This window comes from Hakea prostrata, chromosome 1, assembly GCF_041222555.1.
Source record: "Hakea prostrata isolate BN-2017 chromosome 1, UWA_Hpros_2, whole genome shotgun sequence".
Classification (NCBI taxonomy): domain Eukaryota; kingdom Viridiplantae; phylum Streptophyta; class Magnoliopsida; order Proteales; family Proteaceae; genus Hakea; species Hakea prostrata.
This window is the reverse complement of record NC_142600.1, coordinates 32,843,905-32,857,961: the sequence shown is the minus strand read 5'-3', so window position 1 is coordinate 32,857,961 and position 14,057 is coordinate 32,843,905. Positions and strand designations below refer to the sequence as shown.

The 14,057-nt window shown below is 40.5% G+C and overlaps 1 protein-coding gene across 3 annotated transcripts in view; it reads right to left on the bottom strand.

Annotated features, from left to right (window-relative positions):
* LOC149028773 (Tetratricopeptide repeat (TPR)-like superfamily protein) overlaps positions 1–14,057 on the bottom strand; it is a 112,121-nt gene that overhangs the window by 13,310 nt on the left and 84,754 nt on the right. For 2 of the 3 annotated variants that reach the window (XM_089138999.1, XM_089139010.1), the window contains 2 exons: positions 5,504–5,626; positions 3,175–3,291 (listed from right to left, as the gene is read on the bottom strand). In XM_089138999.1, coding sequence (XP_088995125.1) covers positions 3,175–3,291; positions 5,504–5,626 — 240 coding nt within the window. The remainder of the gene's footprint in view (positions 1–3,174; positions 3,292–5,503; positions 5,627–14,057) is intronic. The other variant, XM_089139005.1, reaches the window with a different exon arrangement.

Below are 14,057 nucleotides of genomic sequence, written 5' to 3'. Positions count from 1 at the left end.
ATGTGCAATTAATAAAGGGTGGAGTTTCCAACAGTTAGATGTGAAGAATGCTTTTCTACATGGATAACTCTAGGAGGAGGTGTACATGAATGTGCCACCTGGATATTCTACAGCTGAAACTTATGGGGAAGTGTGCAATTTGAAGATGGCTTTATATGCGCTGAAGCAACCAAGAGCTTGATTTGGAAGGTTCTATAAGGCAATGATATCTAATGGCTATAAGGAGAGCAATGCATACTGCACTTTGCTTATTAAAAGAGATGGTTCCTACACTATTGTACTTTTAGTATATGTGGATGATATTGTGATCGCAGCTCGCAGGTAGTAGTGAGGATGGGATTTCAACATTAAGCACTTTTTTGGGATCCGAATATGAGATCAAAGATATGGGAAAACTCAGATATTTTGTACGGTTGAAGTTAGCATATTTTGCTAGTGGTGTATCTCTCTCTCATAGGAAGTATACATTGGATATTCTCGAGGAAACTGGGATGCTATGATGTAAGCTTGTTGAGACTCCTATTGAACCTAACCTACATTTGAAGGTAAAGGAAGAAGAACCGGTTGACAAGACAAAGTATCAAAAGTTGGTGGAGAAGTTGATTTATTTATCTCACACTAGGCTTGACATCACATTTATAGTTAGTCTTATTAGCTGACATATGCATGATCCCTACTCCCTACACTTGGATACAGTGTAGTGGATCTTGAGGTACTTGAATGCCACTTTAGGAAAAGGGATTTTATTTTCAGCTTATGGACATTTGAAGACTGAGGCATATACAAATGCAGACTGGGCAGGATGTCCAGATGATAGGAGGTTTACCTTTGGCTAATGTATGTATGTGGGAGGTAACCTTGTGACTTGGAGAAGCAAGAAATAGGCTGTGGTTGTAAGGTTTAGTGTTGAAGTTGAGTTTAGAGCGATTGCTTAGGGCATTTGTGAGGTACTATGGTTGAAAGGGGTGCTTCAGGAGGTTGGGACAAATTCAGAAAGTTTCCATACAGTTATATTCAGATAGTAAGTTAGCAATCAACATAGCTCACAACCTAGTACAACATGACAAGACTAAGCATGCGGAGATTGACATACAATTTTTAAAGAGAAGGTTGAGGCTAGGTTGATCCGTATAACCTTTGTTACTCAAAACGAGCAGCAGGTTGATGTGCTTACAAAGAGCTTAAGCACAAAAGGTATTCAATACTATTATTAGCAAGTTGGACATGATGAATATCTACGTTCCAACTTGAGGGGGAGTGTTGTGAGTCTGAATTGTGTGGAGGAGATCTTCTAGAGTTGGGTAATTTCATTTAGTTAGTTTACTTCCTTTTTCTATTCTTTCCTTAGAGTAGGTTTTCTAGGATCTTATTTTTCTTGTAAGAATCCCACATTGGGAAGGTTTTATATGTTCTGTATTTGGTAAGTTTCAACTTTCAAGTATAAATAAAGCTCTGTTGTGTCCTTCAGACACAAGTCAGGATTTCTTCTGCTCTTCCAACAATAACTTGGTTCTTTATTGGAATATTTGTATGCAAAGATTTGCTTGTATTTTCCATAATCTTTTTTAACTATTGATTATTGGAGAGAAGTAAGAGAATTTTGTTTCTAAATTTACTCAGATATATTCTCCTCAGATAAGATTTTCATTATCTAGTATCAGAGCTGAGATCTAACAATGTCGGGAGGAAACCAGCAAGCAGATACAACCCTAGCAGTTTTTGGGGAAGAGATCCAAAGGGATTGAGAAGAAAGACGGGACAGAGAGGACAATCAAGCTTCGATGCACACAGTGAATGCTTTGGTATAGCAGTTAACCTGGATGCCTCAATTGGCCCAGACAAATCCTGCCACAAGGCCAAACATGGATGAAGCTGTTGAAGAATTTGTTGACTTACCACCCTGGGGGTAGCATGTGTACCACAGAGGTTGTTGGCGGGCCTATCCAACTCACAAAGATCTCAACCTCAAGGACAACTACAATAATCACTGGCATATGGGTTTCAAGACTGAGATCCCAAAGTTATGGGGAGTGTTGAGAAACACAATGTTGGTAGGGCTTGATTGATCAGTGTGATCTCAAGCCCTCTATTTATAATAAAGTGAAAAGAACACTATTACATAAATACCTTACTTGGGTAACAAAAGATAGAAATTTACATGAACAAAAACTCTAATAAAGTTGGACTCCTAGTAGAACTCAACCAACGGGAAGGGATTGGCACTATTTTTTTTTTTTACCTCGAAGTATGTTCAGTTGACAAACAGGTGTTGTTGGTTGCAACACAGTTTAGAGACAGCCGCAGCTTGTTGGCAGTCATTCACATATCAGTCAGTATTATGATGGTTTACCCATGTTGGAAGATTTCAATGAGTTGAAACGGGAGATGACGAAGGAGTTTTTGCATTCAAACAATAGGCAAACTTTGTTCCAGAATTTGTAGAGTCTAACACAAGGAGCAAGAAGTGTGTATGATTACACCCTTGATTTTTATTGCATGGTAGCCAGGAATTAACTCAGGGAGACATAGAAGCAGCTTGTGGCACACTAATTGTATAGGCTGAAACCTTCTATTCATGACGCCTTGCAGGTCCATTAGTTTTCCAATGTCACAGAAGTTCAAATGAAGGCACATGTGGTGGAAAAGAAACCTGGCTAGGGCTGGTAGTAGTAGATATTAAAAACATATATACAAAGTGGACAGCTTGGACCATGGCATCCTAAAGTGATGCCTTACTACACAAAGTGCATGCTTTCTGCATAAAGACAGTAGCATTATGTTTGCCCATCGAATACTGCTTTACCACCTATGTGATGCCTTGGCAATGCTTAGACAACTATAATTATTAACAAATATCAGGTTGATTTTTTTCTTCTTTTCCCCTTGGAGTGTAGTACTTCTGCTTGTAGTTCGGCCACTAAGCATTCCCCATTTATTTATTTTTCTCAGATTTAATATATTCAGCAACAAGTCAACTCAACCAAGTATTTTTACTGTCTACAGTAGCAATGATAACATAACTGAGTATTTTTACTGGCTAAAATAGCAATGATATAAATAAGAAAGACAATTCTGTATACAATATAAACATATAATGGCTGGACATTGAAGAAGCAATCACCAAATATTTCAATGAAAATCAGAAGCTAGGTAATAAAAAAAAATTAACAGCACCTTTGCCAAGTATCCTCGAAAATCATCAGGGTGAGTAGAAATCAACTGATCATAAACTGAAACAGCATCACTAACGTGTCCCCAGTCAGAATAGGCCTTACCAAGAAGCAACTCAACCTGAAAGTTACCTCTCTTAAAAATCTAACAACACAAAGAATGTAAACAAAACAGCTACTGCTGCTACTTAAAACAACAACAACAACAGAAAACCCAAAAGAAAAGCTTTAACAAAATATACAAGATAGGAAAGCACTATGGTTATACATTGAGCACAAATCACTTAATGGAACATAAAACAGGCTTCATTCCATACTGTTTATGTTGAGAAAAAATCATCCATATGTAGAAGCTAAATCAGTCTGTCATTCCTCTGAGGTAAGAGTATTGTGATCATAATAAATGCTATTTTAGATATCTTTGCTATCAACCCAATAGCTCATGAGGCCAAACCTCATTGTAATTAAGAACATGAGAGAGGCCAACTTGATGAGCACCATCAAAATAACCTTACGAGTTACGAGAGCCCAAACTAAGCCAGTTATCCAGCCATATTACTGTCACCAACCATCCACCTAGATCTAGCAGTAAAGAAGTAACTACCTCCTTTAGTTCCAGAGTATCCTCAAAGAAGCTAAACTATTTATCTGCCAGTGTAAAGAGGGAAGGTGAAATGGGTAATTGGTAGGGTTTTCCTTTAAAAACAGTAGTTACCTCCGCCATTCAACTGAAAGTCACTGAAGCATTTGAACTTAAAATGTAGCAACTTTTCTGCTCGTTGACAAGTGGACCAGAAAAATTTCATGTCTGCTAACAAAACCAATTATGTGCTTCAAGGATGTTTTCAATCCCCTGGCGACGCATTAGTGCAGCAACAATTTGAGTTGCTTCCTGCCCCACTCCTATATTATTTTGGCCATATGCAGACTCCTTCTCAAGCTGGCAGCCCCTTGAACAATCATAACAGGACTGGATTTAAAAACCAGCCAGAGTAAGGACTATCAATCATAGTTAAAACAGGAAAAGAAACCTAAATACATAACTCCATATCAGTAAGCTACCTAGCAGAGTATGCCAGAAATCTGAAAGAATCTGGAATTCTGGAAACTAAACTATTTTTTTTTTCCTTTTTTCCTTTTTTCCTTAGTATTCTTTAGTTGCTGCATCAGAGTACAAAGGAGTCACTATAAAGGTTTGATTTCTTTTGATGGATAGAAACGACTAATGACATCCTCACAATGAATACTTTGGTCTTGGTCTTTGTTTATTTTGTTCGGTTGATGCTGAATCTGTTTATCTGGAGCCATGCTTGCCCTTCAACTGGGTATTGATTTCCGGGTGAATATGCAGTCCTAATTGAGACGGGTACATTCATTAAGGGACAAAAATACTGATATAAACTTTGATGTTGCCCTTCTCTAATGGTTCAACATAGAGTTTTTTTTTTTTTTTGGGGGGGGGGGGGGGGGGCGGGTCAAGTGCACGGGGAAAAAAGATTCCAAATTCTTATTCCAATTTAAAAAGCATAATTGTAATATTATTACCCATTGTATTGTAATTGACAGAAGCTAACAAACCCAAATTGAATGTTTATTGGAAGAGATATGGCATAAATGGGCCAAGGTGGAGACCTCAGACAGATTCTTTAAATCTTTTTCCTTCTTTACAGTTGCCTAACCTTAATATCACAATAAGGCTAAATGGTAGTAAACATGATATCACGGCAGAATTTTCAATTCCTGGGAATTGCATTGAAGAGTTTTCCCTGACATTGCTCTCCCTTAGGGCCACATGAGCTCCACTTGCAAGAACCATGGGATCTTGGCCGACAGGCTACAACTGTGGGGAAGTGCTGATTTATACATATGATGTTGCCTTTCCATAACAGTTTGGGCTTGTTAGGTGAAATGAAAAACTTTGGTCCTTGGCAAGAGTAGTAAACAGCACTCTTTGGGCAGAGAGAAATAACGAGGAACTTAATAATTACTCTCGGGCTTCTTACAAAATAGCAGCACAGAGTAAGGAGAAAAAGGTCATTTCAATATTCAGGCTCTGCCTATATGGTGTTTCCGGGCAATTCTGCTAGAAAAAGGAAAAAAAAGGACGTTCGCAATTTTCATTGAGCCCCAATTGTTCTTTCTATACAAATTTTGCTCTGAAATATTGTATGGTACAATGGATCCTGTCTAATTAAATATTTGACCCCCCCCCAAACCAATAGAGAGAGAGAGAGAGAGAGGAGTTAAAAGCACGTATACCAAAATCAATTAAGTCCCACAAGAAATGTTTTAGCGAGTTTCACTGGTTATAAGATGGAGCAAAAAGAACTGACCTGAATGGGGTCAACCTTTTGCATCTCAGTTGCCAGATTATTATCAGAACCAACTTGCACATCACCACCATTTAGGTTCCCCGTTTTCAGCTGTTCACGGGCTTGCGTAAGAACTTGAACAGCCTGCAAGATAAGGGGAATGAAAAATGAAATAGTTGGTTGTTCAATTAATGTCTATATGGATAGGTGCAGGAGGGAAAAACTATTTTTCTTTTTCCTTTTTTGAGGTAAATAACTAATTATTGTAGAAAGCAATCAAATGCATTGCTGTTCATTCGATGGAAATAAAAAGATTAAATAAATGGACAGAATAGTGAGTTCCATCTTCAATTTGAAACCATAAAAAGTACCTCGCTAAATGTCCCTATACAAGGAAGTGATTTAATTCAAATTGAAGGAATTAGATGAACTAGGGCCAGACCTAAGATAACCTAAAGAGAAGTGGTGAGTATATGCATAACTTAGTCATTGTATCTAGTATGGCCTCAAACATGGTTCAAGATCTCGCTCTCGAACCCGCCCCTTCCAAAAACAGAGATCTTTACTGAGTTGGCGAGATCATGGTCAAGATATGGTCTTTTTTTTACCAACTCGATGGTCCATCTCGGTGGGTTTTAGGGTTCAGGTTGGGCTCAAACTAGGTAGTTAGCCTAATTTAGGCCTTCTGAACATGGTGGTGGCCTTCGATTTGTGAGAAAACAACTGTAAGTATGATTTCTAAGTCTAACCTAAGTGTGAAACTAAAATAATATTATAGGATAGGGGGATGCAAGGTAATACAACATGTTAATATAGAACCTTTGAGGCATATAAATGAAAAACAAGTGTATCAAATACATCAAATAACTTAAATGCCATTAAATTCGATCCATTTGAGTATCACAATCTTGGCTCTCGAGAATAGAATAAAATAAAACAACCATTAGAAGTTCTATATAAGTCGTAATTCATAAGTTCATAAGACAATTATAGAATGATTGATCCTCCTTTAGTGTTGTAGATGTGCGAAGAGTAGTTGCAAGTGAAAATCAAGCTGTAATCTGCAAAAGTCTGGCTAAAATTGAAAGTTCCAGCGAGATCTGGTGAGATATGGAAAGATCTCGAGCAAGATGTGGGAATCTCACCCTTGATCTCGTCTCCCTGGGATTGACACTGCTTTGATAAGCCCCTAATAACTCAGGTGTACAAACGCAATAATAGGGGGAGAAACACGAGATCACCTCCAGCAGCTACAGAGGATCAATCTTGGCCAAACATACAAAGGACAGAAGGGACAGGTGGCCAACTTCAGTTGGATGGTAGCCACCACCTTGCTGTTAGTAGAGAAGTATGGAAGATGGTCCATGCGGCAAAAGAGGATTGGCATGAGGTGTACGAGGTTGTTAGGAATGTTCTATTATACAAAGGGGGAAAGGAGGGACTTGGGGGGATAGACGTGAAGTTATGGAGTGTGGAGCAAGCTGAGCTTGCTGGGAGAGGAGGGACTCTCAGGTAGGGATTTGGTATTGCTTTGTGGCTGTTTTATTTTTAGTTGATTGTAAGTGAATGATTTAGCAGAAGGTTTGGGAATATTCAGTGTGATTGCTAGTTCTTCCTTTAATGAAACTAGCCATTGTTGTTGTGCTACTGTTTCTTGCTTATTTTAAGATTATAATTTCAGGCGAAGTCTATTAAATTCATTGTATTAGGGGGATTTGGTGGTGAGAGGCTTAAGGGTTCTTATCAAACTTGTATCAGAGCACGTCTGATCTAGGGAATGGTTAGAAGCAAAATGGAGACAAAAGTAGAAGTATTGGAAACTAGTGTGAAGGACTTACAAACCCAATTGCTAGTGATAGATTCCAAGCTAGATAGAGTTGAATAGAGTCATTTGCTATTCATAAACGAGCTTAGAACACACCTGGCAAAAGGCAAGGTGGTGGAGGTTGATTCACCATCACCAAAAGTCATGGTGGAAAAACGAGGCGAGGGACTACAAACCACTGTGGGGGACAGTTTTCAAGGTGTGTTTCAGCAAGGGCTGCAGCGAGGAACCACTTCTCTAGAGCGTCGCGATTTCTTTCTGAGGTATCTCGAGCCCATTTTCAATGGTGAGGACCCAAATAGATGGGCTATTGGGACGGAACAATATTTTGGATTGCAGGGAATTAGCGAACTTGAGATACTATAGGTGGCAATAATCTGTTTCGAAGGTCCAGACTGGGATAGGTATAGTTCAGAGAGCTGCAAAATTCTTTTCATTCATGGACACAATTGAAACAAGAGATGCAGAGGTGGTTTGGATTTACGTAGGCGAAGTCACCTCAGGAATCGCTAATGGACCTCTGGCAGAATGAGACATTACAAAATACATGGAGTAATTTGAAAACTTAGCTGCCATTGCCGGTGTCAAGGAAGAGGACTAGTTGCAAGGAGCCTTAATGTCGGCCTAGGGGACGACATCAGGGCTGAGTTGCGCCTTTGTGAACTTGAAAATTTGGTCCAATCCATAGAGGTTAAAAACTTGGCATTTTGTGGGCCTAAGAAACCCACAAACACAGCCCATTGGCGGTTGGGGGCAGATTTCAGCCCAACGAACTATGGGGTTAAGTAGCACGAACCCCAGTGGTCCACAATCTATTCCAATTGGTTCAACAAACCAAAATAGCACCGGTTCGAATAATACTGGACCAATTAACCTAGGGCAACCAAATATCGCATCTTCTTCCAAAGGAACAACTGCAATTTCCGGTAGTAGCAGTCGCCCATGATGGCTAACGTTTGAGGAGATGAAGGTGAAAATGGACAAAGGTCTCTGTTTTTGGTGTGATGGCCCGTACTCCTGTGGGCATTAGTGCCCCATAAAGCAACTTCGAGTAATGTTGCTCCACGAAGGAGAGGCGGTAGAAGATAAAGAGGACACTTTAGAGGTTATAGCAGAGGATGAGAAAGGGTTCAAAAGTGACTTAATAGGGGTTGAACTTTCTCACAGCTTATTGGCAAGTCTCGATTCACTACGTACTATGAAATTGCGAGGGAAAATTCATGGTGGCCCTGTGGTGGTAGCTGTCAACTGTGATGCAACACAATTTTGTGTCGCAAACTTGAGTGGAGTTGTTAAGGTTGAAGGTAAAGGGGCAGAGAAGCATTTTCATGTGGTGTTGGGAGATGGGAAGAGTGTTAGAGGGCAAAGGGTGTGCCATGGAGTTTCCATTGAGATTGATGGTAATGAGTTTGTGGGGGCTGCTACCATTTGGCCTTAGCAGTGTTGATGTGATAACGGGTGTTGAGTGGTTGTTGTCTCTAGGCGATATCCAAAGTAATTGGAAGCAACAAACGATTCAATTCAAATGGGAGGATAGACTAGTGAAGCTGAAGGGAGACCCTGCACTACTCAGGTTATAGACAACTCTACAACAACTTTGAAAAGCAGTTCAGAAAGGAGGCGATGGTTTTGGTTGAAACCCATGTTTGCAGACATTACAGGAGATGCAAACCACAATAAGGAGGTATAAAAGCTATTAGAAGATTTCAAGTTTTTGTTTGCTGAACATAGGGGTTTACCACCGAGGAGGCCTAATGACCACTCTATCCGGTTGGAGGGTAGCAACCCACCAAATCTCACACCATATCGCTATCTTCACTCCTAGAAGAACAAAGTGGAAAGGGTGGTCAGGAAAATGCTAACTGCTGGTTTAATACGTCCCAATGTAAGCCCCTATTCGAGTCTAGTGCTGATGGTGGATGAAGATTTTGTGTTGATTACCGAGTGCTTAACAAGCTGATGGTACCTGATAAATTCCCCATACCAGCAATAGATGAGTTGGGAGGTGCAAAGGTATTTAGCAAGCTTGATCTTAAATCAGGGTACCACCAGATCAGGATGGCTGAAGAGGACGAGGAGAAGACAGCATTCCGTACTCATGATGGACATTATTAGTTTCTCATAATGCCTTTTGGACTTCCGAATGCACTAGCCACTTTTTAGGCACTAATGAATGAGGTATTCTGAGAACACTTGAGAAAGTTTGTGTTAGTGTTTTTTGATGATTTTGGCGTTTAGCAAATCAATTGAGGACCATTTGCATCACCTACTGGTTGTTTTCAATCTCTTAGCACAACATAGTTTGGTGGTGAACAAAAAAAATGTGTTTGTTTGCAGTAACCACCAACAACATTAGACTATTTGGGGCATATAATTTCTGCAGAAGGTGTGGCAGCCAACCCACAGAAAATACGCTGCATGGTTGAGTGACCTTTACCAAAGAATGTTCGAGCTCTTAGGGTGGTCTCACAGGGTACTACCGGCGATTCATTCGAGATCATGGGAAGATAACAGCCCCTCTCACAAACTTATTGAAGAAAGATGCTTTCCGTTGGGATGAATCGGCAACCACTGCATTTGAAGCCTTAAAGGAAGAAATGACCATAGTCCTATTACTAGCAATGCCTAACTTTTCAAAGGAGTTTTTGGTAGAAATTGATGCTTTAGGGGTAGGCTTAGGAGCTATGCTCATGAAAGAGGGCCACCCCATTGCCTATTGGAGCCAAGCTCTTTCTTCTTGAGCCCGTGCCAAATCAGTTGATGAAAAGGAATTAATGGCAGTGGTGTTAGCAATCCAAACGTGGCGCCATTACCTATTGGGAAGGGATTTCAATGTTCGCACTAACCAAAGGAGTTTGAGGTATTTGATGGACCAGAAGTTGGTGTCCGAAGACCAGAAAAAATGGATTATGAAGTTGCTGGGATTTAATTTTGAGATCATATATAGACCAGGTTGTGAGAATAAAGCTGTGGATGCCTTATCACATAAAATGGAAGGAGCACTGCAGCTGTCCAGTTTATCAGCAGCAATATGGGAGGAAGAAGAAGGGTTGGAAGATGAAATTCGGGGATTTGAGTGTCATAGAAATGTGGTACAGTCATTGCTCAGTGGCTCTACTGATTTTCCAGATTATCAAATGAAGAATGGGACACTCTTTTATAAAGGACGTCTGGTCATCCCTGAAAATTCCCAGTTGATCTCTAAGTTACTTGCTGAATCCATTCTACCACTTTTGGAGGTCATTCTGTGTATCTTCGCACCTATAAGAGGTTGGCAGCTGTAGTGTATTGGGTAGGTATGAAAAGGGTTGTTAGGGATTTTGTGGCGAGCTGTGTGACATGTGTCAATGGAGTAAGCACCACTATGAAACCAGCAGGGTTGCTTCAACCATTCCAGATCGAGTGTGTGAGGACATCAGTTTGGATTTCGTCGGTGACTTGGCCAAAACCCGAGGAGGGGACACAATATTAGTGGTGGTGGACAAGGCTCTCACAATATGGACACTTTATTGCAATTAGGCACCCATATTCAGCAAAAGATGTTGCTCAACTTTCAGCCAGGAGATAATTCGGCTCCATGGGTTTCCAAGTTCAATCGCATTCGATGGAGACCGGGTTTCCATGAGTAATTTTTGGAAGGAGCTTTTCAAACTAGTGAGAACCAATCTCAAGTTCAGCAGCGCCAATCACCCTCAAACAGATGGCCCAACGGAGGTGGTAATAGAGGGTTGAAGATTTATCTTCGCTGTTTTTGTGCTAGGCAGGCGCATGACTGGACCATGTGGCTCTCTTGGGCTGAATACTGGAACAACACTTACCATTCAGCTACCATGATGACCCCGTTTCAAATAGTCTATGGATGAGATCCTCCACTTTTGCTAAGGTAAGAAGAGGACTACTCCAAGGTGGATGAAGTCGATGTCTTCCTACGCGAGTGGGATCGGATCCTAGATGAGTTGAAGACCAACTTGAAGTGGCTGAAGACTGCATGAGCTCCTCTACAAATCAGCACTGCTGGATGTTACTTATCAAGTAGGAGAGGAAGTTTTTCTCAACCTTCAATCATACCGGTTCAAAAAATTGGCCAGGCGTCCCAATGAGAAACTCAGCCACTGTTACTATGGACTGTATCCTATTGCAGCAGCTCAAATCAGTCCTGTTGCTTACAAACTTACTCTACCACCGGACTCCAAAATCCATCTGGTCTTTCACATGTCTCATTCGAAGAAGGTTGTGGGCAACAACATAATCAGTCAACCCCTACCATTTTGCTTAGCCGAGGACTGGGAGCTACAGCTCACCCCGGAGGAGCTGTTAGACATTCGCTACTCGTCTCATGGAACCCTTGAGGAGCTGATTCATTGGAAGAACTTACCCTGTTGTGATAATACTTAGGAGGATTTTTTTTGAGTTGCACAGTCAATTTCCAGATTTTCACTTTGAGGACAAGGCAAAACTCAAGGGAGGGAGTGTTGATAAGCCCCTAATAACTCGGGTGTACAAATGCAAGAATAGGAGGAGAAACACGGGATTACCTCCAGCAGCTACAGGGGATCAATCTCGGCCAGACGTACAAAGGACAGAAGGGACAGGTGGCCAACTTCTGTTGGAAGCAGCCACTACCCTGCTGTTCGCAGTGAAGCAGGGAAGATGGTCCATGTGGCAGGAGAGGATTGGGGTGATGTGTAAGAGGTTGTTAGGAATGTTCTGTTATATAAGGGGGGAAAGGAGGGAATTGGGGGGACAGGCGTGAAGTTATGGAGTGTGGAGCAAGCTGAGCTTGCTGGGAGAGGAGGGACTCTCAGGTAGGGTTTTTAGTATTGCTTTGTGGCTGTTCTGTTTTTAGTTGATTGTTAGTGAACAATTTAGTAGAAGGGTTGGGAATATTCAGTGTGATTGCTACTTCTTCCTTTAATGAAATCAGTCATTGTTGTGCTGCAGTTTCTTGCTTATTTTGAGATTATAATTTCTGGTGAAGTCTATCATATTCATTGTATTGGGGGAGTTTGGTGGTGAGGCTTAAGGGTTCTTATCAGAATAACTCCTGAAAAGGGGTCAGCTGGAGTAGGAACATGATCACTGGCAGAGATTTATGCTCTAACTGCATCAAACTGCTTTCCAAATCCTCTTGGAAAACTCACCCCAGCTAATTGTTCTTGCATTTGCTTTGTTTTTCCATCTGAAGAGAAATGTAAAATAAAGTTTAGTTCATACATTCCTTTTAAGTCTACAAAATACTGAGTGATATTGCTACCGTTCCTATCTACTCGATAGAAATCTGGCGATAATCAGATTCTAGGTAGATAATCCTGACCTGGATATAATACATTCAGATACTCCCAATGATCCTTCTCAGTCTACAAGTGAGTAATTAGATCAACAAGGTTGTCTGCCAGAGTGTCAAACATTGTCCAAGTATGCAGGCATTAGTAATTGCCCAATTATTATCACATTTAGGAGTTGATCAAGTAATCTATCTATCCAGGACCGGTGAGTACTACTTCAACTATAACCTTCCACTGATGAAAGTTGGACACACCTTCAGTTGATGGGAGGATGAAGAGCTAACTTCAGTCATGGTATTTTTATTGGATGTAGACTCAGTTTCTCTCATACGTAAACAGAATGATTCCAAGCCACAGAGAACCCAGAAATAATAGAAACTTCAATCTTCAACTATAGATATCCACAGTTCAAATATCAACAACAGACTCCAGAAATAATAGATTCTTCAAGAAAATTTCCACCTGAAAGTTCAACAAAAATCCAGAATTCTTCATAAATATTTATCCAAATTCCAAACCATCAGTAATATGAACCTTTCTTAAAGAATCTCAGTAATCAGAGTAGATACCAACTGCAGAAAGTAATCAGACTCAAACCTCCAATCGTAGAATACAGAAAACAAAGTGAAAGCCACTTCTGCTTGAAACAAAAATCTGTTCTGATCAACAGAAAGTTCTCCAGATTTCTGGCCAGAATTTTGAAGTCCCAGACCGAAAAATAAAAGCTCCAAAACAGCACAGCAACCCTTCGATCCACAGAACCAGAAGTCGTGAAGAATCCTCCACCAAGAAATCTAGAAGTCTATAAACTTCTTACCTCATAGAAACCAGAGAATCCAGAAAGCAACATACGGTGCTCACCCCCTTCAATCACAAGCTGTGAGAGACCTCAAACTAGTGTCGATATTTTTTTCAGGAGTCACAGACTTGATCCTCCTATGATTAGCAAGGTTTGATCCTCATCCTCCTAAAGCTCTGATACCATGTGAATCATAGCAAACCCGAGGGACTGAGAGGGAGAAGATGAAGAAGAGAAGAACAGAAAAATAGGGAAAAGGAGAGAAGGCGATTGATGAAAACCAAGATTTAGGGTTAAGGGTAGAATAGAAATTTCCCTAAATCTAAGGGTTGCCCAGGAATTCCAGCAAAGAGATAGGGTATTCTAGGATATCTAGGGGGTCTTATAGCTCTGAAACCCTGCTGTAATAATCAATTCAGATCTGGAGTTTGATGTGTTAAGAATTCCAGATCTGAAAATTAACAGCATCAGAAAACTAGGCTTTAAGGTAATTCGGCTAGGGTGGGAGAAGAGCTCTACTTTGCTGCCTTGTGTTTTCAGACTCTGTTTAGTGGTCAGAAAGCTGGTGAAGGTCTGAATTGCAGTAGTTTAGGATTCCCAGAAGTTTAAATAAGTTGCAGAAATTTCAGGTGAAGAAGATGAAGTGCAGTAAGAACTGAGAAAAGA